Genomic DNA, 27,446 nt, shown 5'->3' with positions numbered 1-27,446 from the left:
TAGAAAAAAAAAAAGAATCCGTGCAAAATGGCTTGATAGAAATTGCCTGTTGAAAAACACAAGTGATGTGATGAGCAGATCGGTCGTTGAATCACTTTTGAGTCACCTATCAGTCTGTTACATCATCATCAGCTGATTACATTTCAGATGAAGCCGCCAGTCACACAATGTTTTCCTTCATTTACATTTTTGTCATTGTTTAAATCCTTCTAGGTTTATTTTTACATTAAAGCAGAAGGATAGATATTAGGTAATTCACTCACAGTTGCTCCCATTTTTGGGCAGTTTTCTAACCACTAAATGCTGGATTTAGTGTGTTGTTTAGATTATTAGAAATTTGCCAGAGGATGTCTGGCGACGGTATGTGTGTGCCGCCAAGTGGCGGAGTGTTTCTGAGCGGAAAAATGCAGTCTTTCCTCGCCGCTCTGCGAATTCCTAATGCTTGGGTTTTTACCAGGCTGGCAGGGGCGCCTTCTCCTGCTGCCTCAGCCTCACTCCCAGTCTCAGGGCTCATCCATTATTTATGGTGTGAAGGCACGCACAGACCCAGAAATAAACACTCTCCGCACAGAATCCTCGCCCTCTACCTCCAAGTCAAAAAAACTTTGGACTCGCTGACATCCTGTCAGTCCACGTGAACTCGGCGACGCGCCACATCCGACCTCTGACCTGTCCCCTCTCCCAGCACAGCAAGCGCTAACACACCGCCTCTCCCCATCGCAGGTCGCCAGGGGTCATGAGGGTCTCAGGGGCCCCGCTGGCTGTGCAGAGCAGCTGAAGCAGGCATGGGCAACGTTTTGGATGGCATCATCAGGCTCCGCCTCTCTGACATCACCGGCCACAACCACCACTGGCTACGCAACAAGTACGTCTCCTGTTAGTCGCTGACTGAACTCTTAGTTAGAAAATGCGCATAAACTGAGATTTAAACAAATTAAAGACCACTTTTAAAAATAACAGTCTGCATTTTTTTGGTGTAGAATGTTTATTTCATTGTTATGGCAAAAACCTTTATTGTTGTGATCCCCAGATGATGCAAATTTAGTGTGTAACAATGCAATTAAAATATGTTTGATGACTTAAATAACGTGATAATGCCATATGACAACAACCAAGGAGTTACTTTATTGTAAATGTTAAATAGTGTACAGTCACTTCAACTTGAAAACCCTCTGTTGAACGTGTTAATACGAATTATGGCAAATGCTGTTTATTGTTGTAGTTTTCTTCACAGATCCGATCAATCATACTAGAAATATATTAGAAATGTTGACCAATATCTATATTCGTCTCACACTAGGCTAGCCATACAAAAAACAAATGAAATGTGTGTTTTAATTTTTACTCAACTGGAAAAACTTGCTCTTTTTAAAATAAAAAAAAGTGTACTTTCACTTTGGGATGTTCGGTTCAGGTGTGAAATCCCACCTGTGATCTGGTTGATGTGTGGTACAGAGTCTGTGAACTCTGATAAGAATTTAAGCTCAGCAAAGAGAGACAAAACTAATATCACTCAAAAGTTGAGGAAGTGTAAATCACTAAAAGGTTGAAAACTGTCCCAATTAGAACCATGGCGTTTGGTGGAATTGAGGGTGGTAATGAAGATATAATTGTCAGACCATTTTTTTTTCATCTTCTTGCTTTTTTTTTTTTTTTTTTTTAAATTCCTTGATGGTGTTCACTTTTGGAAAAACTCCCCCAAGCGAGGAACTTTTAGAACTTATGCATTACCAGTTGGTTTGGTTGAAATTCTACGGTCAACCAAACCGGATAAAGGTGTAAATTCAAAAAGAGTCCACAGAACTATCCCACTGTCAGTTCCACACACCGAAGAACAGAAAGCCAACTATTTGTGGTTGAGCAGATTTGGTCATGTGTGCACATTTTGTTTTATAACTGAATATAGATTTTCTTTTCTTAAAACCTTTTTGTTTATAAAGTTTTAAAGCTGAAGCTTCTATTTCAATAACCCTTTAATGCTACACACACACTGGGCTTGTGACACATGTTGGGATATGTTGTTCACACTAGACAAGCAGGGAGGGGCTTCTTTTTCTTCTATTTACTAGTGCATGTCCACCACTTACAGTTGGAAGAGGCTTGGTGTGAAATGTCGAAGCGATGCAAATCTCATGAATTTGTTCCAGGCTTTTACTTTCACAGCTCCATTCCGATATATGAAGTAATTGGTGTCCTATAATTCCAGCTGGGAACAAACTGCAATTATTCATTTCTCCTCCATGGTCAATTATCAAACGGCTGTTACTTCCATTCATTGAAAAGGACGTCATTCATTCGTCAATACCAAATCCAATTCTGAGATTGGTCAAAGTCCAGTCTGGTTTAACTTTAAACGTGTGTTTGTTGGGCCCATGCTTTGTACATAAAGCCCGAAAATGGACACAGAAACTTGCGTAGCGACCGTGAGCGCGAGAGTTTTTAACACAGGAGCCCGAAATGCGGCTTTCACGCGTTTACATAGACTTTTCATTGAAAGTGGATGCTTTAACTTGCTTTACCGACGGCAGCGTGAACATAGCTGACGTTTTTTTGAACTATCGTTAGTCTTCAACTGTTTATGTTTTAACATACAAATCGTACGGATGCTGAAGCTGAAAAAAGCCAATATGCAACACTTTACCGTAGTAAAGTGTTAGTTGTAGCAGTAAATGTGAACTGTGCAGTAGTAAAGTGTTTACACAATGACGTAAACCATCTGATTGTGATGCAGAGAGAAACGCCTATATTACAATAAAGTGTTGCATATTGGCGCAAAGCTGCTTTTGTCAGCTCCAGAATTCTTTGCAATTCCGTTAATTGCATAAATGGTTTTAGATACAGTAGTTTAAAGAGTGTTTAAATCTATGTCTCCAAAAATAACCCCTTTACGTCATATGTCATAATTCCCAACATGCCTTGACTTAATTTAACAGCACCTTGAGCAGAATTTTTTTTTTATTTTTTATATATAATTGGACATTAAGTTCAGGCATGAAGGGGTTAAAAGGTTAAGCCGTATTTCTCTGACTATTTTTTTTTTTAATGAGACACTGTCAAACTTTGTGATGAGGAACATCGTCTCTTTACATCTCTGTCCCTTTCTGGCAGAATCTTGAACACAGAACGGTTTTCTGAAGTTAAAGAAGTCTTAAACATACACACTGTCAGACTTAAAAGGAACCACCTCGCGACTCACCAGATTCTTAACACAACACCAAAGACCAAATGATGATCTTATGCAGTCAGAACATCACGGATTCTGAGCAGGCTCGAGCTGCAATTACTTCAGCCGCAAGGGACCAGACGGGGAAGTACGAATACATCAAAGTCCTGGAGCCACATTTTAGAGCAATACTCATGTCCCATGATAAAAATGTGTTTGGGAGGATGAATGATCTGGTGAGAGACAAAATAGCCATCCATCACAAGAGCCCGGCTCTGGAAAATATCAGTCTAATATTGTAAATCTTCAGCTGAGCGACTCGGGAGACTTCACTCATCAAAATGTCAACAACAGACACTAAATATTCAGAGACGAGCACGGCACTCTGGAGTATTAAGCTGTTTTCCTTCAGATTGTAAAATATATATATATATACCAGTGTTGCTTTTGTCAAAACCTCTGACAGGTCATTGAAATTCAGAGTCCAAGCGTGCAAGTGCTACGTCAGGTTTTAGCTAACCCTGTAGCCTCACAGTGTTGGGTTAGCAGGATGATGTGGAGAGCTGCTCCACCTCTTTGGACCTACATGTGCCAAAGATCAAAGAGGACAGGGTGCCGATTGGTGTCGGCCAACGACGCCAAGGCACTGGACGGCCAGTCCCATCAGCGCCGCCACATGCGGATCCAGTTCTGATTTGCAGAGTAAATTTAAGGATTCCTAATTAACCTATTAATCATGGCTTTCATGTAGCAGATGTCTGCCCTCCCTTTTGCTGCATCTGCTCGTGGAGCTGCATAATAACAGTCAGTCACCGGGAGGAACTCGCACTATGACTTCTGCAAAGGAAGGTCGTGGCACTACACGGACGTGACCATAGGTGCAACTTCTGCTCCATGATCACAGGCGGTAATGTTATTTAAGCACAGAAGAAAAAAAAAAAAAAAAAACAACAGTTCCTGTTGGAATTTAAGTGCTTATTGTTCCGTGTCTTGGCTGACAGTTGATAGAAACAGCAAATGTTTTCCCTCCAGCCATTTTGAAACCCTTTTAGCAGCAGAAGAGAGGCTGCAGTCCCAACCTGTTTTCTCACAGAAGCGAGCTGCACCCCGCTGCGTTCTGTCCAGTCGGGCCTTTTGTCTGGAGCCGAACAGCTGCAAAGCTACGAGGCAGAGCCGCGGAAAAGCGGTGACTGATTACCGCGGGGCTGCGTCTTCTCCTCTTCTCTTTGTCCCGCTTTAAATGCACCGACTTTTGTCATCAGAGGTTCTCCGCGTTGTCAGACACGGGCGGCACTAATTTTGGAAGAATCCATTCAGACTAAAAGCCATTAATAATAATGTTGGTAACGTGTGTTTATGCTGTGATAACGATTCAGGCTGCTCTCTGCGGGTTATTGTTTTACTTCATAAAGTATTTTACAGTAGGGCTGAATAGATTATCGCCAATAATCTGATTTGATACGATTCAGCAAAGCCTGGATCGATTTGACTCCTAAATTTTTATTTTCTATTGTTTCGAACCACTCGGTTCGATTTTGAATTTACATGGTTTACACGTTTAGACATATTTGTAAAGAATTACAATAATAACCTACATGTGTTTTGAAGATATTCATATTAATCTGATACAGGTCACATACTGTAAAATCTATTAGTGAAGGAATAAACCGATGAGATTAAAACCGCACAGTGTTACATGATTTCTCAAAAGGAGAAGCTACAACAAAAATGTGCAGATCATCATGTTCTGCCTCTCATGGAGGGCGTTTCAGTTGAGCCACTAGGTGGCGCTGGCGCCATAGCATTACAATTTATTCCTGAAGATTTAGCAAAAAAGCGATGCTTTAGACCACAAATGGTTACTTTGTTAAAAAAGTTTCCATGTCTGTGAGTGTATAAAGCTATTCACTTAGTCAGCAACGGATGTTTAGGTCACCCGAGCATTAGCATTAGCTGTCCTATGGGAAATTCTATTATACGTTAGCATCGAGCTAACAGACTTTGGCTTTACTGCTGTTTTGCGTTAGGTCACCTGGAAAAGGAAAGACCGAAGATCAGAAAATTAATCTATTGAGATCAATTAATCGATTGTATCAACCCAGCCCTCTTTTACTGTAAGTTACGACACATTTCTCAGCTGATCTTTGATGTTCTCTGAAATTCTCCTTTTTTATACAATAACTTGACGTTTAAAATTTGGGAAATGTTTTTGTCGAGTCATTCTCCGGTAAAAGAAGCACGTTTCTGCTTTTATTTTTTTTTTTTTTTTTTTTTATTTTTTTTTTTTTTTATTTTTATTTTTTTTACCTTGTCCTGTCCAACAGCTGGGCAAACAGATGAGAGCTGAGGGCCTCTTGTGTTGGACATATTTTACTTTAACAAGAGGGGTTATTAATCTTCAGACAAACCAAAGGTATGTCTGAATAAACCCCTTTTGTAATTGAGGCCAAACTTTATTAATTTCAAACATGTTTGAAGATCTTTGGTGTTGGACCGGACGGAAAAGGAAAGAGGGGAAGAAGAGAGAGGGACGTTAGAAAGAGGGGGGGAAGGAGGGTGATAGTAGGAGGGGAAGGGGGATAAGACCATGAAGCAGCACGTTTCTGCTTTTAGATGAGTTTCCTGTTTCCTTCAGTTTAACAGTCACAGGCACATCCAGGACGTCGCTTAGCAGAACTGAGCTCATTCCGGTCTAAACATCTGTATGCAAGTGAACATAATTTGTTTTTAATGTGTTTTTTTTTTTTTTATTAATTTCGGAATTTTCTTGGGACCCTTCAAAGAATGCAAAAACATTAAAAAAAAACTTTTAATGTAATTTCAGTCCAAATAATTCCAGTGAAACCAAATTATCTTAACTGTCTCCTTAAAAAGTGTATCTCAGCGACCAATAGAGCACATTATTTCTAGTGTAATCCCCTATAATGAGCATGTTTGTAGCAGGGATTCTCTTGTGATCACCAACGTCTTACAAGTCCAGCTTCCTTTAGGGAATACCTGATGTTTCTGCATCTTGTTCCTTGGCCAAGTTGTGCTTGACTAAATTTTCCAAACAATTAGAGCCGCCTGTAGACAGTCTGGGTCTTTTATTGTTGTGGCAGCAGCTTCTGACTAGAAAGCTTTTGAGGGCAAATTGGAAATGGAGGCTGTGAGGAAAAGCATCCCTAAGTTTTTTTGTCAGGGCTTTCAGAAATCCATACTCGACTCGCTGCTGATGACTTGGATCAGGTGATTCCAGGTTCTGATTGACTACACACACCTGATCCAGGTAATGAATAGCAAGTGGGACGGGAATAGCTGGAAAACACGCAGGTGGTAGATTTTAAGGATAGTTTTTTGCAGTCCTGCAACAAAGAAATGCACTGCTATTCTGCTGTTTCAATGTCTCTTGGACACAGGTGTATACATTCAATCACTTAAGGACCCACTCTGATCATCTTTTGATGTATTCTTCTTTTGATTATTATTTTGCTGTTAATGAACAAAAAAAAAATTGTTTTCTAGGATGTAGTCTCTGCAGAGCAACAGTAGTTGATTAAAAAATTTGCTTCTGAGTTGGGCGAGACTCACTTCACATTGATGAAAGCCCTCTTTCACACGCTCACTGCTAGCTTACACTTCCTCAAACCCCCAACCTAGTATTATTGGTGCAACAGAAATGGCGATCAATATTGGAGCCATGCAGACATACAGTTTTGAACAAGCTCAGACGAGGAAAATGAAGACAAACATGGATCCATTTGTCTGCAAGTGGATGCGCCAGAAGAGAGGTTGTTGCCCTCCGATTGTATTTTCTACATCACATATACAATCTTTGTCAAATTGCATTTTATTTTTTAAATCTGCTTCTGATTCACTATTTGAATAAAGCAATACTTCAACTTAATATCTTTAAACACCAACAACACTCTGTGATTAGATAAAGTGGAAGCCTTTGGGCACAACAGCAGCTCCGCCATGAGGTATTAGGTTGTAGATCTTGTAGAAGACTGGTCAAACATCCCTCTCAACAGCTCTAAACATGTGGAAAGCATTCCCAGATCAACGGAAACTGGTAAAGTTGGACTAAATCTACATCTAAACCCACGGACTGGCTGATTCGAATTTTTACCGTTGGGCTTTTAACCAAAAATATTGAAGGTTTCAAAGTGCCTGGTGTTTGGACTCAAAGTGCTAAACCCTACAGTGATTTATTGAGAAGCCACCTTGGTGCACTGGTCTGTTTCTCCTGTCATGTCACTAACACGGCTTTGCAATCTGGCCAACACTCTTGGCAAGAAGGAAAGCAAAGGCTTAATGGGCCAAACTGTGCTATTCTGACCCGAACTTCACTGTGCGGCTCGCTGGGAGAGGAGCTAATGATGCAAATCCTCTCAACAAGCTCGCATGAAACCTACACTACTGGTGCCGATAGAGGCTTTAAAAAAACTGCTACAACCTGATCAAATCTATACTTTTATTTGGGTTATTACTGACTCTAATGGGGTAAAATTTAGGGCATTTTTTTGCATTTTGTTCTTAAGATGCCCTTTTGTCTTTTAGGTTCTTCTAGTTTGCCGTCGTCTTCCTTTGAGACTTTGCAATGAGAATGTCCGACATTGCAAATACTGAAACGATGAAGGTTTCCGAGGCGGCTGAAAGGCTGACATCTGCGAAAGACAACGCCAGCAACTCTGAGGCGTCAGAGCCGAGCCAAAGCTGCAGGGACGAACACGACGGCAGCAGCAACAAGCAGGTAAAAGAGCCGTTTTCTGTTACCAAGATACTAGACTTAGACTTAGACAATAGCTAGCCGTGCTCTCCAGTAGCATGAAGTGTCAGTTGCAAGCGGTGTTTTAACCCGCTCAGACTTGATTCCCTACACGAGTGGCGCAGTTGCCATGGTTACAGGGTGCCTCGGGGCTAAGTGGGTTAATGACCTGACTGGACCCAGAAGGAGCTGAAGACGCCTGACAGCCTCGGCAAACATTTTGACTCTTTTCTGCACTCATTTCCATGAAAATTCGGTGACAGCAGACGTCAAACAGCAACCGCCTCGGGGATCTCCTGTCACCCGTGACACTGAGGAGGAGTCTCCCAGGTGCTTCAGCTCAACCCCCCCTCCATGAAAACCCTGCAAAGATTTCCATATTTTGAGGCAATAAAGTGGAGGATTCAGTTCAGATCAATCAACAACAAAAAAAAAACGTTAGTGAGAAAATGGAGATTTTCTCTAAAACTGGTGCTGAATGGAGGAGTTGAAGTTTAGTTTGGAAACGTGAAGAACTAAAAATAACATTCAGGCCAATCTGGCCTTGTGATTGGAGGCAGGGATCGCCGGCGAGTAGGGCAGGCAGATAATCGGAGCTCAAATCCTGGCTTATCTACCAACTTCTTCATCTGAGTTACTCTGACGAGCAGAGGGACACCAGCATGGGGGGAACGTTGCATGAAGAGAGTTAAAATAAGAGCCTACGGGTCTCTAGATTCACTAAAAAACCGACTGTTGGCAAAATAAAACTAGAAAAAGGAAACATTGATAATCTATTGATCGATTGGTTTGGATGATTCAAAGAAAAGTCCTTTGATATCATGTCTGTCTGTCTGAACAGTGAAGGCTGACAGATATCTTGGAATTTTACCCCAAAAAAATTAGGGGTAAGGTGTTACCTGGCAACCACCTAGCAACAGTGGGGACCTACCTCCTTTGGGTTAATTTCCCCTTTTCTATGACACTATTCTAGTTGATTCGTATTTGTTGGCGTCCGTTTGGGGCAGAGGGTGGTTGGTGAGGAATCTGCTGGGATGCGGGAAAGCATTCCGGCAGAGGAAAGTCGGAATGACTTTGGCACCATCTGCCTCCAGAGTGGAGCGGTGTCCTCTGCAGCAGGACATGTGGCCGCTGGCCGCCCTACTTCTGCTGACTTCAGCCCTTTCCTTTCGCCCCTTTTCTTCTATCTCCTGCCGGCATTGTTCGCTCCCCTCCGGCCCCCACGCCGCTCAATTAGCCGGTGTAGCGGTGCGCGCACGGTCCCTGGCCGCCCCCGCCCTCTCCTCTACGTCCACATTACCCTGAAACAGAACGGGGCGCAGCGTGTCACAGGCAGGCAAACAGAAGCCCTCTTCAATTTTTTATAGGTGTTATTTGGCCTGGAGCTCCGCAATGGAGAGGTGGGGGGTGGGGGGCAGGCTCACTTTGATTTTATTATTTTTTTTATTTTAGAGGACAGGTAGGAAGGACAAAGCTGTGTGTGTGTGTGTGTGTGTGTGTGTGCGCGCACACGTGTGTTGGTTCATGTCGGGAATCAGGAAGCAGAGAGCTGGGCACCGGTACAATTCAGGCTGCTGCCAGATAAACCCCCCCCCCCCCCCCCCCCAACCCCCCCCGCCCGGCCGTGCCCCGCCCTGCTTTCCCCCCCTCCACTGCTGCTGAGAAACCTTCTGTTTACACACACATACACACACACACATGCACTGGTGCATAAAGCGCACGGATGGTTGATCAGCCTCTCCCGGCTTCCAGCAACATCACCTTAAGAGCCTGCTTCACATGACAGCTAAATGGATCAGAAGGAAGCAGAACACCCCCCCCCCCCCCCCCCATCCAAATCTGTGCCACCTTGTTTCTTTCTTTCCGTTTGTTATGAAGCCTGTTTGTGGGAGGACGCTGCAGAATCCTGTGCAGCTCTGCAGAAAAGAGTCCCTCCTCCAGGGAAGTGACACGTTCTGTTCTTTCAGATTTGCTTTGTTGGACATTTGGAGTTCATTTCTGTTCTCGCGAATTCAGAGTCACTTAAGCTTTTGCACAATGATTCAAAATGCTTCTCCACCTTTCCCACCCAACCCCATCTCCCCTGTCCAGCCGGTGAAGCACTCTAAGGTACGGTTTGCTCGACCTGCATGCTGCACACAGATGCTCAGACTTGTCTCTTTTCTGGAGCTGAGATGGGAAGTTTGGTGCAGCAGCGTCGGTGTGCACGCCGCCGCTGATATTTTATTGACAAAAACATTAGAAATTGTACTTGTCAGTTTTATGAAATGTCTGAAACTTTTAAAAGGCCCAGTCGCTGGAAAGCGCCAGCCGAGAAGGGAAACATTTGCCTGCAGGAATGGGTCGTGCTCCCCGGCTGCTTTTTCTTTTCCTGTCTCACTCCGGCTTGTCGCTGTGATGTTGAAGCATTTTGTCCGAGTGTGTGTGCATGGTTTCTAACTGTGCCCACCTACCTGCATCCTCCCCCCCACATTAGTCCAGCACCAGGCTAAAGCTCGTGCGGAGTTTGGCAGTGTGCGAAGAATCCTTGCCCTGCCCCATTCCCGAGCCTCCGGCAGCACCGCAGGTAAAGCTCCCCGCCCACAGCCTGAGTGTTTTTTGACCTTGTGTTGTGCTAGACCTGCTGGTGGAAACCAATTCCATCCGAACATTACAATCAGTGCACGGAAAGTTATTATAATCAGAAGGGGTGGGGCTTTAATTGGGCTGTTCTTCCTTCTGTTATTGAGCTCTAATTTTGCATTAATGCAAGCGTGGCATCCCATAATCTGTGCTCAAACACTACTAAACTGGTTACTATGGAGGTTCTGATAAGAAGCCAAGTCTGCAGAAACAGAAACCTGCCAAAAATCTTAAGAGATCTTCTTTATTCAGACTTTTTATTGCAAGTTTAACTGTTAAAAAAAAACAACTAAATGAGTTTTGATTAATCAAATACAAGATTTCCTATACTTTTAAATGCATTCTTGATTTTTTTTTTTTTTTTTTTTTTTTTTTTTAAAGATTAAAAGGAGCTTTCCTTTAGTTTTTATTGTAGTAATTCCACAAATCACTAGACATTTTATTTAGTTTGTTCTAAGTTAGGGGAGACATGTATTTATAACCAAAAAAGTTTGATTTTGAAAAATAATAGTTAATGGATAATAACTAATGGATGCTAAAGTTTTTCAGGATTCTGGCAGCGATCTTGTCCTGTACTTCAAATATGCAATTGACAAATCTGTTATTATTTTTGATTATTTATATGTTTTGTTTTTATCTGTTATTTCCCAAACGTAGTGTTGACATTGAGTTCTTGTTTAATGAGAAACACATTATTAAATATCATACAAAAAATCCAAAACATATTCTCCTCCTATAATTACAAGAATTTTTTTTTTTTTATCAACGACTAAACAAAGAGTTTATTGCAAACCTTCGATTTCTCTTGCTTTAAATTTTGAGTACTTCTTTCTTTTCAAAAGTACCGTTCATTTCTCTCATCTGTATTTGGTCAAATACACTAACTGATGCTCTCACAAGTTATTATACTCCCAGATGATGTAGGCTGGTGCAAATTTCGCTTCGCTAGAGGTAGAAATATTATTTCCTTAGTATTTGTTTCATAACTACTCTTATTGTTGCAAATATAACTCCTTAAACCCATCATAGCTTCAATAATGTCATACATTTCCAGATATTTGTCTTTTTTAGCCTATTTGTCAATTGCTCCAAAGCTAACGTCTTTATTATCTGCCGTAATGCTTCAAAATCTAGAAGACATTCATGATTTTTTTTCAACTGATTTAAAGTCATTGTTTAGCAAATTATTTACTTTGAAGTATTCTTCAATTCTTAGTTACATTTCATGTACTTATTGTTTGAGCCCATTTCTGAACATATTTTGAAATACTTTTGTATGCTTCTTTCTTTATTTTGGAACTCATTTATGCAGACGATGCACTCATTTTTTATCTTTGAAGACCGTTCATTTTCTTTAAAAGCACTGACCTTGGACTGTCTTTCAACCCCTTTATTTAAAACTCAATATATTTACTTATTCTTTTAGAACCCAATTCTATAGATTTTTTTAATGTGTTTAAAAACTCCTTTATGCAGATGATGCTCTCATGCTCTGTTTTTTAAAGCACTGACCTTAGATTGTCTTACAAACCTATTTCTTTTTAAGTTGCAATTTATTTGGACCCATATCTGAAGCTTTTTAGAAATAATTTGTTAAATAATTTAATTTTCCTTGTGGAACCTATTTACGCAGATGATACACTTGTGTTCTGTTTTTAAAGCCAAAGCCTGTTCATTGTGATTTGAAAAGCACTGACCTTAAATGCACTAATAATTTAATCCCATTACGGTGTAGCAGATAAGCCTGTGATGCTTTATAAACACCTTTTTCTCTGACGGCTTTGATTAACTACCCGACTGCGCCCTGGAAACGCCAATCATCAAAAACCAAACCGACAGAGCTCCAGCTGCCATTACTTTGCTAAGTCAACCTTTCTTTTGCACCATACCTCCAGGCACCCCCACCCCCCAAACTAACGTTCTCAATTACACACCAATCTGCACAACTCCTGCCGTGCTTCCACACACACACGCACTCGCACGCACACACACACACACCCACCCACCCACCCCAGGTGAATCTGTTCCAGCCAGTCAGCATTGAGCTCCATGACCACAGGGCGGTGTTATTCCCACAGCGTCGGCTGCACACACACGACGGCCTGTATTACTGCCATCAATCATGTCGAGGAAATTACAATTTCCACACGTCAGCTACACAGAGCCGCGGAGCGCTCTAATTGAAAATAACCCCAGCACCCCCTCCCCCCGCAAGTGGAAACTTCTTTAGTGCCAAACCCACCTAGAGGGGCGCGGTAAGGCACCAGAAGACGAACACGTCCCATTGTTGGCTTCTTGACTGTACCGTCTCGGCTCTAAAGGCTCCCTGAGAATCTGCATCTGGCCCCTTCATTGTGTCCTGGCTGTCACTTCCAAATCGGGGGTGGGCCGCCAAGCACTCGCCGCACCTTTTTTTTGTCTCCAACTGACAGCACGTTCATTACGCATTCACACGACCATCCTTTTCATGCTGTTCCTCCTTTCATCTGGAGGTAAACGGATGTCGGGAAACAAATGAGGCGGCTCACAACAGCTGCACATCAACGCGGCGCTATTCCGTGCCGAGGGTGGCATTAAGCGGCGAACCTCGGCGCTCCAGCCCAAAGGGAAGAGAAGAAACGCTCTCCCTCTTCTTTGCTGCTTTGACGAAGACGCACAGCAACACTCTGTCACTTCCACTGCGCCGGTTCCCGCTCAGGCAATTAGTGGCTTCCTCATTTCCATTTTACATTTTCACATGCGTTCTGCTCGTTTGGAGCGCGGGGGAGACGCGGCATTTCATTATCTTGCTCCACAGCTGTTACAAGGATCAAACTCTTGACCTTCTTTTTGGTTACAAGCGTCTCTTCTACCGCCAGGTCACACTTCTCACCCCCGTTGCATCTTCTCTCCCTCACAGCCTCCCTGATGTTCGCAGACCTGTGTTTAATCCACTTACAGCGCGGCGGCGGTGGCACCGCTTTTCCTTCCGACCTCTGCAAATCAGATTCAGCTCTGCAGAGCAGAATCTGAAAGTTTAGAGTCGAGGAAAAACCGCGTGCACACTTAAAAACGGTCTGAAATAGATATCACGCGTCCTTCCAGCCGGATTCCAACACTATCGATTTCAAAAACTCCCCAACAGTTGGCGAGGGATTACAGTAACCCCCCCCAACCCGTTCTGTTTTGTTTTTGTATAATGGAAGGAAATGTGCTGTGATGTTTAATTTTAGACGGAGGTTCATGTTTTATTCAGATAGTTTAATAAAAACAAGCTAATCTGGAAGATTAATTGTCATAGTGATCTGGAATTTCTGGGCGCGTTATCGCCGGCAGGGACCCGGCTCCGGGTGATAAAACAGGAGGGTTTATTAAGTGTCAGGCTGGGGCCTCTGTTGCACATGACACTGTCTAATTAACCCAAGACCTGAAGCACCGTCACAGGCTTCATATTGAAGCCGCCTTTTCAATTAAAATCTTGTCCATCAAACAGAATCTCAGATTTTGGACACAGTTGTAAAATGATGTTTTCGTGAATAGATCAAGTTTTAGGTTTTTTTTTTTTTTTTGTCACTTGACAGAAAACGTTCGAAAACGAAGAACGAGGCGCAAAGGACCAAGCTGAGGAGGAGAGCAGCTGTGACAAGGTGCACAAACCTGAGAAAGCGCCGCGAAAAATGCTGTCAAGAGGTGAGAAACGAAAGGAAACCCCTCAGAGACCCCTAGGTGTCAAACCCATTTTAGTTTCCTTTCATTGGGGGGGGGGAATCCTTTTGCTTTTTTTCTTAGTTTAAAAAAAAGTTTTATTTTTTTGCCTTCATTAAGGCAAAACTTAAAAATGTTTTAATGTCAATTATATCAGCATGAAAATTTAGTGTTTGTGCCTCATAAAGACTTTTTTTGTCAAAAAAATCCACAAAAATGTGAAATTCCAATAAAACTTTTCGCCTTTTAAGAGAAACTTGGGAACGTTTAGCAAAAAAACAAACAAATATTCATCATATTTTTCTTTAAAGCAGGTTTTTATATTTTCAGTTGGTTTTATACATTTTTTTAATGGAATTTAATGTTCAATTGAATGGAACATTGTAAAAACAATCTTTCTAATTGTTTTAATGACACTTTGACCTTTCTGGCTTAATCCCAATAGGAACTGATTGTGATGAAAGATATGTATATATTTTTTTCTTTTTTGTCAAATCGCATTGTGCCTTAAGCAGCGTTACCGTCAAATCCATTCTAGTTCAGCTAAATGTCTATTTCTGAGGTGTCAGATTTTGATTTTTCACAAATTATGATTGGACTTTTTCGTCAATTAGGAGGTGCGTTTGTTCTGCAAAAGGTTTCCTCCGATGTTGTTTTGGTGTCAGAAAAACTTTTGACCGTGTCTGCGGCGGCGGTGACGGTGGAAGCTTTTCCATCAACGTGTCACCTTCTGTGAGAAGCGCCTCAGGCCTCGTTGGTCCACATTTCTCTGCTTCCCGATCTGGAAGGGAGTTTATTTTTTTCCCAACCCTGACGGACTGGCGGTGCCATCACGGAAGCTGAGACGAAGCCCGATGCTTTAATGATACTTATCACCGGGCAAATTACAGGCCTCCAATGATTGCATCCCATAGGGACACACCGAGGACATGCGGTTCCAGACGTTTCTTTCTGACTCCTCCACTTTTGTCCAAAAGTACTTCTCCATTTTTTTTTTTCAATGATATCTCATTATGGGTTGATAATTGGTGTGATTCAGTTAATTGCGAAAAAGCTCAAGGTGCGAAGCAATTACACAGATTCCCACCGGCTTGCAAAGGTGTCTGCTTTCCTCTGTGGAGCAACACCACTGATGAGGCAGCCTCCAATTATAAAAGGCAGACCCCCACAGAGGGGGAGCAGCCTCCCCTGACTCCCACCGGTGCTCCTGTCCTTTCTGCTGCTTTTTTTTTCACCCGTTTTTCTCTTTTCGTCTTCGCCTCTTTCTTTCCTTGAATCGTCACAACCGTGTTCACCTCTGACTTCTCATTTACTGTTAATTTGAAGAGGTAACCGTGTGGAACGTCCTTCTAAGGATGTTTTTATGTTTAGAGAATCGTTTAGAAAAATGAAGTTGTCAACGCTAATTGTGTTCCTCTGTTTGGGGACGTTTTGGATGAAGTGTCTGTGAAGTGAGGAGTCAGGACGGTTGTCTCTTTGTGTTCAGATTCCAGTCAGGACTACACCGATTCCACTGGCATCGATCTCCACGAATTCCTGGTCAACACATTGAAAAGCAATCCCAGGTGAGCTCAGCTACCGCGCTTTCGGTTGACTTTTCGTTGTCCGTCAAGAACCGTTAATCTGCTCCATTAAAACCATCCTGAAAACCAGTTTTAGACTGTTTATTTGACGTATTTTTTGGACTATAAGGCACACTTAAAATTCTAAGGTTTTCTGAAAAATCGAGGATATACTTTATGTATGAATTTTGGTTGTTTTAACCCGGAACTTGGTTTTCTGTGGTACACAGCAATTCAAAATCTGTCCAGATGTTTCAGTACGATTTAAATGAACTACAAAGCTGCCCTGATGGATTGTTGGAGCATCATGGGTACTGTAGTCAGCTACCTGGCGGAGTGATACATACAGTGCTTCAACATAATGAACTGAAAAAGCGAGAATATTGTTTAACACCTGAACTATGTTGAGTCATTGTCAATAAACTTCTTCTCTTTGCAAAAGCTGATTATTGCAGGTTAAATAGGAAGAACAACAAAACTTCCCATCAATCTCTCTGACCAATTGCCTGACTCTTGGCGTCTCTAGGCATTCTGGGTAGTGTAGTCAAATAGAAGTAAATGGGTGTTTTGCTTAATGTCTCCTAAAATCCACTGGATCTTATGGCCCAAAAATACTGTAACCGAAAGAAGGAAATAAAAAGGGTAAAACTGCAACACAAAATTTAAAAAAGTTACATTTTTTTTAAATGTTTTTATTTATGTGGTTGAACTTTAAAAGGGGTTCAATGTATGTGTGCCTGCATATTGGGGTTTGTTTCTTTAATATATTTGTTTTTCTGTCGTGTCTCCTAACTGCAATTTTACAAGATTTGGGCCAGAAAATATCAAAACAACGTTTTGTTAAAAAGCTCCTTTTCAAATAGAGGAAAAGTACTTTCTTCACAGTAAAACTAACTTGAAGGTGCATCAATCAGGCTGTTGCTCCCTTTATCTTGTTATATCAGTTAAGAATCAATTCTCATGTACAGTGATGTCCTGAACCAATGAACGTCATGGGACTTCATGACTTAACATGTTAGCTACAATGTGCTAAAGTCACTCCTCCGTGTAGCCGTGGAAGAGAAGCCACGCCTCCATACGATCATCAAAACAGGTGCAGATCAGTTTTTTTTTTTTGTTGTTCAAACTGTCTGTGCCTTTTTGCATCAGAACTAAATAAAAAACATCTGCGACCACAAGTTTTGTCTATGTTCTACAGCCATTGGGTAAAAGTGAAACACAAGTAAAAAGGTTCTTAGAACTTTCATATTTAACTTCTGTTTAAATCAGTTTGAGGACAGGAACACCCCATTAAAATTTATTTGAAAGAAAAGAGTTGACGCTTGTCTCCTTTAAAGTTTTTGGGATTCATTTGCTCTGAGATTATCTGGATCGGCTCATTTTGACGGTTCCAATAACAAACGTGATCTTCTGCTAATCCCGGATCTCAGATTTGTCTTTTTTTTCTCTCCTCAGGGATCGAATCATGCTACTGAAGCTGGAACAGGACATCCTGGATTTCATCAGCAATAACGAGTAAGACGTTCAGCCTCCGCTCAACAAACACTGAAGCGGGTCGTTTGAAGTCGGACGCCTTTCATTGGATGCTTAAAAAACATTTACCGAATGAAAAGGTTTGGCCTAAAAGGAGAAACGGTGTTGTCTCTGCAGGAGCCAAAAGAGGAAGTTCCCCCCCATGACGTCCTACCACAGAATGCTGCTGCACCGCGTGGCGGCGTACTTCGGCATGGACCACAAGGTGGACCCGAGCGGGAAATCGGTGGTGATCAACAAAACCACCAACACTCGAATGTGAGTCGGCCGGCATCCCATCGGCGGAGGAGGATGCTGCGCTGCCATCCGTCCATGAGGAGGCTGGTTAACATATGCTGCTGTCAGCTTCTGCAGTAAATGAAGCTTTTGTGATTTCCCCCCCCATCTCCTCCTCCTCCTCCTCCACAGACCTGATCAGAAATTCTCCGAGCACATCAGCGATGACAGGGTGGACGATTTTCAGAAACGTTACATTCTCAAACGAGACAACTCCAGCTTTGATCGGGACGACAGCATGGTGGGTTTTTTTTATTTGTCTTTTTTTCTTTTTTTTTCTTTTAGTTAAACCCACCCACCCCACCCTTCACCAAGCTGTCTCTTTCATTTATGACATGTTTGTGAGCGTGGGACAATCTGGCGTCCCTGACATAGCTGCTAAAGACGAGCCTGTCTGTCTGCGTGTGTCCTTGCCAGATTCGAATGCGCTTGAAAGCTGACAAGAGGAGCAAATCGATGGAGGAGAGGGAGGAGGAGTACCAGAGAGCCCGAGAAAGGATTTTCGCACATGATGTGAGAGCTGTTTGTGTGGGCGGCGGGGGAGGGGGGGGGGGGGGGGGGCGTTTCACAAATCTTTGTGTCACGTCTATTCATGTGCAAATTCAGTTGATTTCCTGCTACGAGCCGCTGATGCCGGTTTCCAAAAAATCTGACGCGACTTTAAAGTCAAGATGTGGGTTTTTGTTTGAAAGTTGACGTCGTTTCTCCTTTCACCCACAGGGAGACCACTTCATAATCGACAGAGGGTGAGTGCAACCTTTTGTTGTTTTTTTCAATTTCCTCTGCAAATAAGGAAAAATGAGTCTGGAGTTTTTAACGTCTCCATCCTCCCTTCAGCGCTCTGGATGAAAACTCCTGCCTGAGTTCCCAGCAGAGGCGCCAAATGTTCAGGTGGGTCCGCCCCCGTCGCTTCAGTAGTAAAAACGCTCCAATCGGAATCCCTTCTCAATCGCTCTCGAGCAGCTATGCTGATCTGAGGACAAATTTCTGCCGTCTGAGAAAGAGACATGACGTTTCAGAGCCAGTTAACCCTCATGTTGGTTCACACCAGGCATGCGAACGGCCTTCAAGAACGCGCTGAACGGGATTTCTTGAACAGGGTTTTGGCATACGCTGTTCAGATTGGACTGGAGGTGGCTTGGTGCAAAACGTCAAAGCGGCATCAAAATCTTGATCCAAACCACAATTACTAATTCGTCCTCCATGATGAGATTCCAAAAAGCTGGCACTTCCGAGTCTGAAAAAAGATGCTACCCATGGAGTGTACGGAGCTTGATCTAAGTTCAACTGGTTTAACTTCTGACACGCGTTCAGTGGCTGCGTGTTTTTTTACATGGAGCCCGAAGAGGGACTTGAAAAGTTGCTTAGCGACGCGCGAATGCGAGAGCTTTGACCTCAGAATCATTTACGCGCGATTACGTAGACTTGCGTAGACGGGTCTCCGATTTAGGTGCCGTCGGCAACACGCGCTTAAGCTGCTACTTTCAATGAAAAGTTTACGTAAGCGTGCATTTCCGACTCATGTTCACGTATAGCTAGTCGAATTTTTAGGACCTTTTTTGGGCTCTACGTAAAAATACGCACAGACGTTGAACTCTCGTTGAAAGTTGAAGCTAGCACCATGGGCTAAACATGCGCTTAGCGTGTTCTTAAATCTGCATCACATGCCTGGAGTGTAGAGAGCTTAAGGGTTAAAGCTGAGATGCAAATCACTGAAGGAAACGAATACAAATGGTCATTCTGCATCATAGATGACCAGTGGGAATTCTTTGGTCACCAGGTTACGCGCCGGTCAGTCCGGTGCCAGCAGGCAGAGCAGCTCCGAGACAGACACACTGCCACGCCCCGGCGAGCCGCGGCCGTGGAGTAGCACCGACAGCTCTGACAGCTCCAACCGGCTCGCCCCGCGGCCCGCCATCACCAAAGCCAGCAGCTTCAGCGGCATCTCGCCCGGCCTGATCCGAGGGGACAGCACGGCCAGCAGCAAGAGCACCGGGAGGCTATCCAAAACAGGCAAGGAGAAGAAGAGCGTCCCCTCCTGCACCTCCATTATCACAGGCTCTCAGACCACGTTTACTGTCCTGCAGCAGGTCTGCTGTCAACACTAAGTAACAGAGCAGAGCAAATAAACAGAACGCTGCCAGCTGCAGAACAATGACAGCCAGCAGTGAGGCACTGCTGCATAATGTAGAAGTGTAAGTGCAGCAAAGTGCAGCTGAGATGAAGTTAGCTCAACTGCTTACTCCACACTATGAAACATTTGCAACCCGAGTGGCTGACATCCCAAATTCTGCAGGCTGCGGCAGAGCTGAGCTCTGACCTGCTCTGCTTTCTTTCTTTCTTTCTGCTGCTTCTGTCAAAGCCGCAGTCGTTAAGTCTTTAAGTCTTTAACTATGATTTATGCCGTTTTTAGTCAAAATAAACAAAAAACAGCTGTTGTTTACTAGGGCATAGTTCCTGCAGAGCGGCTGTAGTTCGTTAAAACCCTTGAATTGTGGCGCGGAGAGACCCAGCCCCCTCTTCCCATTGCTGTGAAGTCTTTGGTCAAATCTGATCCCTACTCCTCCATTTGAAAGAGCATTCAAAGGGGCAGTGCTGTCCAAAAACGTTTTTTTCTTAAGGTGTAAGTGCGGTACCGCTCATGTGGCTGTGCTCTGAAGCACAGAAGGCTACATGTACTTTAGAACTTTACAAAGGTTTAAAGCCGATGCTATGAACGTAGATGACCGGCAAATATTGATGATTTCATCAAGGGGTGGTGCCGTCCGAATTCAAAGACACAATTTTTCCATCTCTCTCCGTTTGGACGGTTAAATGTAGGCGTAGGGAAGGAATTTAGATCATTTACACGCTCTACCGCTAGCTTACAGCCCCTCACAATCCCAACCTAACATTAGAGGTGCGACAAAAATGGCGAGCCAAATCGGAGCTATCCAGCCGTCCAGTTTTAGCCAGAATTAAGCGCCGACGAGAAAAACAAAGACTCCACAAATGGATCCGTCAGAATGGAGCGGAGCAGGTAGTTTGGAGCCCGCCCATTGTAGCCTCAACATCATAAATACGATCTTTTTTGAACAACTTTTTGTTTTTGTCTGCTCTTGATTCATGACTTGAATAAATAAATATTTAGTTTTCCTTAAAATGTCATCATCAGAAATGTAAAAAAGAAAAAAAGGGATTTGTCTGTCTTTAAGGGATAAAATATGTTTTTTTTTGTTTTTTTACAAAGATTTCAGGGCGGTGACCCCTTAATAGTCTGGAAATTTCTTTTTAATTTTCTTCGGAAACTAATGTGAGGTTCGAGGATTCAGACAAAATCATGTTTTAGCTCTTTCCATGTTCTGAGTTTAATAAAACCACTAGAAGCCAGAACAGAAGACCACTTAGACATGTAACTGGGTGGAAAGAGCCCTAGTAACCCCGAGGATGCTGCTGTCAGACTCCTAGAGGTTCTCCTGTGAAGGTCAGGCTGCAGCTGACGCTCGGCCTCCTGCCCTTTCCTTCAGGTTCCGAGTCCTGCAGCAGCGTCGGCTCCTCTTCCAGCTCGCTGTCCCGCCCCCAGCTGCCTCTCCCGGCGCCGGCCTCGTCCAGGCCCGGTGTCCACAGCACTCCCTTGATCCACCCCGCCGCTGACAGCAGAGGCGCCGCACATTTGGACGCCACCAAAAGCCTCCCGCCTCACCCAACAGCCGCCGACACAACCAACTACTACGTGTTCCCGCTCGAAGCCTCAGGGATTCCTCCTGGCAGCGTTCTGCTCAATCCACACACAGGTGCGTGAGGCAGCTTTAGGTTTTAAGACACGAAAATGCAGCGAAAAGTCTTTATTTGTGGTTTCCATGAATATTCATGCGTTTGAGGCAGAGCTGCATTTTGGCGCGAGGTTTCGCTCTGTCTGTCTATCAAATGAGTCGTCAGACTGAAGCGAACAGATCGAGATGCAGCCAGCAGATGGGCCGGATCTGTAAATGTTGTATCGTGAGCGCAGCACGCCGTCGTGCAGAGGGTCCAGGGTTGTTCCTTTTGGGGTGGAAGCTCTCCTCAGAGCAGAGTGTCCTCCGCCTTCAGGACCGGACATTTGAATTTATGATTTTCATTTTCTCAGGCAAGCCCTTCGTCCACCCCGACGGCAGCGCCGTGGTTTATAACCCGGCCGGCGTTGCCCCGGCCGCCGGCCGGCTCCAGCAGCAAGGGAAAAGCCCACCGCAGCCACTCCCTGCTGCGCCCCAGCAACACTTTTACCCCCAGGTGAGTGTCTCAACACCTCAAGACTCCACACTACTAACCTCTAAGTCATGGAGACTCAATTCATCTGCTAGTGTTTCCTAACCCTCTGAGACTGGAGCTGCCACGATTGGCTGCTGACGCCAAGCCCCTCCCCCCACAATTTGACCAATTTAAGAGTTAAAAAGTGAAGTGGTTGAATTCAGGGCGATCCACGTCAGCTCACAATCGGAGCTCCCGGCGTTTTCCCGTTTGTCATCTGCTGTCCTTTTCTACATCTTCCTGACTCCTCAGCCGATCGGCGCTGCTCTCCAGCCGTCCTCGGAGACCTTCCACCCAACGATTTCCTATCCTCTTCCTCCTCCTCCTCCTCTTCACTCTTCTCAGTTCCTGCCCGTCTGTTCTACCCAACAATACACAGTGGTACAGAACCCCTTTCCTCCGTTTTTCCTTTCCACCTAAATCATGTAGTTGAAGGATTTTCCATCACTTTTGTTTGAATTATCCAAAACCTCCGCAGTCTGAGCTCCACTTTGATAGATGTGTTTTAGCATTTACCCTGTTAAAACTGGATTTATGAATGAATTAAACTCCAAAAGAAGGAAAACTGGGCACAGTAAAGTCATGAACTGCTACTTTGAACCCTTTTTAGGCACTTTGCCCCCATCACCGGGCGGTTTTCTGCAGCAAAAGGTTCAGCAGGAGGCTCTGCGCTCATATGTAGATCACGCATCCGCTTAACCTCATTTCTGACCTGGTTTGAGCGAAAGACATGCCTCTGCGGCTAATTATGCTTCTGGAAAGTTCCATTAATATTTAATTCATCACCAGATGTTAGCGCTGCATAATCCATGACTGAAAGCACAAGTTTTCCAACAACGTGTCAGAGACGACCCCCGGACCAGCGTTCGCCGCTGACACGGATGAATAATTCACTCGAGAGTGGACACAGATCGGACGCAGTTTGTTTAAACCTTGTTGTGTTTGGACCAAATTGGCCTTTAGCCTCAGAGAAGGAAAATAATTAGGATTTAGCATGATTTTTTTGTTGAATAGGAGTTAAAAATAACGGTAGTTTCCATGTTAAAACATTAGAATGGCAGCAAAAAATTTTAAGCTGAGGTCATTGATAAATCATTGCGGTTCTCTGTGGGGGGTCAAATGGAGGCGTTTATATGGCGTTTGTCTTACCACACCTTAATATCAAACCTTTAAAGTTATAGTTTTCATCCAGTGAAAGCTCCAGCTGTTGAGGTTTGTCGTGTTTCACGCCACACACGTGTCTTTCCTTCAGCCTGAAGTCCTCAGTGCCCAGTTCAGTCACATGACTCTGGCGCAGCAGCCGCCCGGGGACGGCGCCGCCTCTACCCCAGAAGGCCGGCACTATCCCCCCATGTACGGCTCCCACCCGTCGCCCATGGTCCTGCAGGGGGCCGCGCCGCAGCAGATGACCGGCTACATGGTGGCGGGCCCATCAGGGGGCGTGCCCGTCCAACTCCCGGGGCAAGCCCCCAACCACGCCTACCCCAGCTCCAACTCGGCGGTGTTCTCCGCAGCGCCGCTCAACCAGCCGCTGCTCCAACAGCACACCTACATCCAGCAGCCGGTGCAGCAGGTGACCCACCCCTCCCACACTCGTGCTGGGACATGGCGTCCCGATTTTTGTTTTCCTGATGGTTCCCCTTCACAAATCTTTGCTTTCTCCAGCAGATTTCCTCGTGTTACTGCGCCTCGGGCCACCATCCACACTGCTCCCATCAGCAGCAGCACTACCGGCCCCCCACCAACCCCCCGCCCTACAACTGCCCGCAGAGCCAGAACCTGCCCCAGCAACAAGGTACGGTCGATTTGTGTCAGGACGGAGGGGCAGCAGCCCACACGCGCCACACAGACGCCGGCTTCCTAATGGCTCCTTTGATTGGTCTAAATCCAGTTCAAAGTCGCACGCTTGGAGAGCAAACGGCAGCGGGTTCCTCTCCTTCCTCCCGCCGCGTTCCGCTCCGAACGGAAACTACAAACGATCTGAGGGAGCTTTGAACCAGCCGCAGACGAATCAAAGCGGCTTTTAATGAGTCAGAGTCTCCGCCGCTTCGTGTTGTTCGGGGGGGAACGCTCGGCCTCGCCGTCTTGTCATGGTTCATATTTGGAAAAACGTTTCCTCTTTGAGCTCTCGGACGACTCCCTTTGGTTTCTCACAAAAGGGCGCCGGCCGCCGCGGCTCAACTCGAGGACAAACGTTCCTCTTTTTCCACCGTGTTTTTGTTTCTCGTGCCGGTTCAGACGTCTCCCTGGGAGTCATCCACCAGTTTATTGAGTTTCCCTTTCCTTTCTTCCTCTCCCACGACACGACCTGAGGTTGTTAGCTGTTACACACACACGCACGCCGCTCCTTAACTGCACGGAGCTTCTTCCAGTTGTGGCCCGAGCTCACGGCGCCGCCCATATGTCTCTGGAAATGGCTGCGGCACAGTTCTGTCATCTGGAAGCCGCAAATGTGGCGTCCCCCGCTGGGAGACCGGGAATCTGACGCGGACAAATGAAGCTGACCCACAAAGGCGAAGAACGGCCATTATTTCTGAAGGAAGCGGCGAGGAAAAAGTGCGACTTTGTGCTAACTCCAGAAGGCGCCGAGGCTCTGTGGGTAAAGCCAGCCCGCCAGTGGAAGAATCGGTTCACGCTTTGATGCGAAAAAGTGTCCAAGGGGCGGGACGCGGGGCCGGGACGCTGTCTGAGAGGCCGCTACGAATCTCACAGTGAACCGGTCTCTTTTCCCGCCCCTCACTTCCATCACCTTACGGGCGTCCGCGCCCGCAGCCCGCCGGAGTGGAATGGCGTGTGATATCGTTACACGCTGGCTGAAGGAGGGTAAAAATAGCGCAGCCTGCTGGTTCCTCTCTTTCATTGTCTCCTTGTACTTTTGTCTCCCAGAGCAGCCGCCTGTAAAGACACCTTCACAAAAGGACGTCCTCTCCTTTTGTCAGCTGCTAGCTTTGTGTGTCTGTGTGTGTGTGTGTGTGTGTGTGTGTGTGTGTGTCACCAGGGAAAGTATTTCCAAATGTCTCTTTTTGTCACCTTGACATTTAAGTGTCTGATTTGCCTCTCGCCTGCGGTCGGGAGCCGGCGCCGCCATTTGGAGCGCGTCTTTCCTTCGTCTTTAGTATAATTGTCTCGGCCCTCTCTAAATGGGTTTTTAATAAGTACTGTTGGAATGAGATGTCTCATTGAAGAGTTTTTTTTTTTTTGTTCCCCGTGGATTGCTGCTCGCGCCGCAGGTTGAAGCGGCTGCCAGCTAAATCAAATGTATTGACTTTCTGGTTTCTCGCGAACCCAATCGGCTGCAGAGTCTTGATTTGTCGTCCCGGTTCTGCCATCATCCCGCTTCATGTCAGGCCTTTCCTCTCGTCTCTCCTCAGCACAACAAGCCCTGATGCCAAACCCCGCCTCCAGCTACCAGACCGTACTGGGCATGCAGGCGGCGCCCGGCCTCGCTCTCACCGGCAACCAGCAAAGCAATATGGCCAACCAGGTGCAAGGCATGATGGTCCCGTACCCCCCAATGCAGTCCTATCAGGTGTTTTACAGCATTCTTTTCATTCAGAAAACAAATGTTCAAATTAAGAGCTCGAAACCAAACAAACGTGGATTCAAAATGTTAGATGCTTTATTGAAACCAGCCGCTTTGCTTCTGTTCCTCAGCAGTCGTACCAGCAGCCCATCTTCGTGTCCTGCCAGCCCACCCCGGTCGCCGGCATGCAGCCCTGCTACAGCCTGCTGCCCCCAAACCAGCACACCACCATGAGGTACCACTGCTCCACATATTCCCCTCAAACCCCTCCAGAGCCGACTGTAATTGATGGGTCTGGCTGTGAGCAGGAAAATGAGGCGGTCAGGCAAAATTCTCTGGGGTGGGGGTGGGGGACTGAGTTGTGGTCTTCAGTCTGCCGGAGCAGAAACGATGTTTGCTGCTTTGCAGAAATTCAAATTTGACCTTTTAATTTACGCGGCGAGTGTTCAATATGTGTAAAAAGTGAGACTATTATCCGGGCGGTTTCCTTCGTAATTATCGCATTCAGAGCCCGACTCCTGTGGAGTTATGGGCCAAGCAAGACGCCGGTCGCTGAATTCATCATTGAGCCAGCACAATTTTTAATTTGAAAATGAAAGAACCTTTTTTTTGTGTGTGTGTTTGTGTGTGTGTGTGTGTCACCATTTGGTAGAATTGTCTAAAACCTTTTTGTATTCTTTGACGCATTCTTTGACTGCTGTTATGGCGCAAATGTAAGTACAGCCCAGATCAAGGTCTATACTAAAGGGCAGTTAACATTTTAGCAATGTTATATTTATGTATGCTTATATCTCTTCCTGTGTGTCTCAGTGTCCTTCAAAATAAGACGCTATGACGAATTATTTTGTTATAAGCAAACTATTCTGTCCATTGGGGTGTTGGATGATGAAATTTAGGGATGGTCCCTTTCAGGTTTTTTTTTGGTCCCCCATCTGATTACGGTCTGTTAATACATTGCTGATAGTCCCAATCGGATACTTTAATAAAACTTTTTTTTTTTTTTAAAGCCAGATATAGAGGTCCAGTTTGATCCCTATTTTTATTTTATTAACCTTCTTTTGTCATTTAACTCTGAAGTAGCTTCAACAGTCAAGCTAAAATAGTGCAACTATTAACTGGGAAAAACAGTTAACGCAGTTTCTGGACTATAAGTCGCTCTAGAATATAAGTCGCAGATGCCAAAAACTGCGTAATAAAGGCAAAAAAAATCATATACATGTCGCACTGGAGTATAAGTCGCACTTTTGGGAAAAAATTATTTAACAACATATTGGACCAGATAATGGAATAGATAACAACAACAACAACTGAATATATGCACATTTCACCTCCATAACCATTTTTAACTTCATGAAATCCTAGAGGAATTAAGTGTCTAGTCTATCAAATCACTGAATCCATTGAAATCTTCATCTTTTTTGTCTCTTTTGAACAACTCTTCCAAGACCGGCGCTGCTCCTTCTGCGTTCTGTCAGAAGCAAATACTGGTAGAGCGCTTGTCAGTGGGAAAACGATGAACACGTGAGCCTATCAGTTAGTAAAAATAGGTGATAATTTGTCATGTGAGAAAGTTTGGTGACTGTAGCTTTAGGATACTATTCAAAATTTTTTAACAATAGAACTCTTATCTTCATTAAAACTCCCTAAAAACTAGAGACATGGAACTGGAATGATTAGTATTCATGACTATCTCATGACAATGGAACCATTTATTCTTTTCAGTAGCATTTAAGGCAATATTGATGAATTTATTAATTTATTTTTTAATATCCTTTCCCAGAGCTTGAACTTTTTAGACGGTCCCTTGGCGGCCGTCTCTCACTCACATCTTCTTGTCTAATTCTCATTAAAAATGGAAACAAAAGCTTAAAAACAATCTTTTGCTTTTTAAATCGTGGATCGATTTAAAAATCGTGAATAGAGACGCTTGCTGGCAGTTCAAAGTGTTCATTAAAGGGCTTATTGATCCCGGATGTCCCAATCCGTGGAAATCTTGCTGACTTTGCCAAATGTTTTAGCGCGCTCCCTGCTCAAACAGCAGTGAAGTGTCACCACCCGTTCATGATA

General features: G+C 44.4%; 1 protein-coding gene across 12 annotated transcripts in view; it reads left to right on the top strand.

Annotated features, from left to right (window-relative positions):
- LOC101156720 (R3H domain-containing protein 1) overlaps nt 1-27,446 on the top strand; it is a 42,811-nt gene that overhangs the window by 8,656 nt on the left and 6,709 nt on the right. For 5 of the 12 annotated variants that reach the window (XR_002875142.1, XM_023965450.1, XM_023965437.1 and 2 more), the window contains exons 2-21: nt 724-865; nt 7,706-7,898; nt 10,005-10,022; nt 10,390-10,479; nt 14,096-14,204; nt 15,706-15,784; nt 17,237-17,296; nt 17,432-17,572; nt 17,723-17,831; nt 18,008-18,103; nt 18,311-18,336; nt 18,428-18,481; nt 19,371-19,603; nt 21,097-21,363; nt 21,696-21,838; nt 22,109-22,237; nt 23,109-23,429; nt 23,522-23,651; nt 25,228-25,385; nt 25,511-25,614. Coding sequence is in view for 11 of the 12 variants with exons in the window: in XM_023965450.1 (XP_023821218.1) it covers nt 7,746-7,898; nt 10,005-10,022; nt 10,390-10,479; nt 14,096-14,204; nt 15,706-15,784; nt 17,237-17,296; nt 17,432-17,572; nt 17,723-17,831; nt 18,008-18,103; nt 18,311-18,336; nt 18,428-18,481; nt 19,371-19,603; nt 21,097-21,363; nt 21,696-21,838; nt 22,109-22,237; nt 23,109-23,429; nt 23,522-23,651; nt 25,228-25,385; nt 25,511-25,614 (2,420 nt within the window). In the remaining variant the exon portion in view is untranslated. The remainder of the gene's footprint in view (nt 1-723; nt 866-7,705; nt 7,899-10,004; nt 10,023-10,389; nt 10,480-14,095; nt 14,205-15,705; nt 15,785-17,236; nt 17,297-17,431; nt 17,573-17,722; nt 17,832-18,007; nt 18,104-18,310; nt 18,337-18,427; nt 18,482-19,370; nt 19,604-21,096; nt 21,364-21,695; nt 21,839-22,108; nt 22,238-23,108; nt 23,430-23,521; nt 23,652-25,227; nt 25,386-25,510; nt 25,615-27,446) is intronic. The other 7 variants (XM_023965468.1, XM_023965462.1, XM_023965442.1 and 4 more) reach the window with 6 other exon arrangements.

Source organism: Oryzias latipes, chromosome 2, assembly GCF_002234675.1.
Source record: "Oryzias latipes chromosome 2, ASM223467v1".
NCBI classification, from domain to species: domain Eukaryota; kingdom Metazoa; phylum Chordata; class Actinopteri; order Beloniformes; family Adrianichthyidae; genus Oryzias; species Oryzias latipes.
Note: the sequence above shows the minus strand (reverse complement) of the source record. Positions and strands in the feature narration are given on the sequence as shown.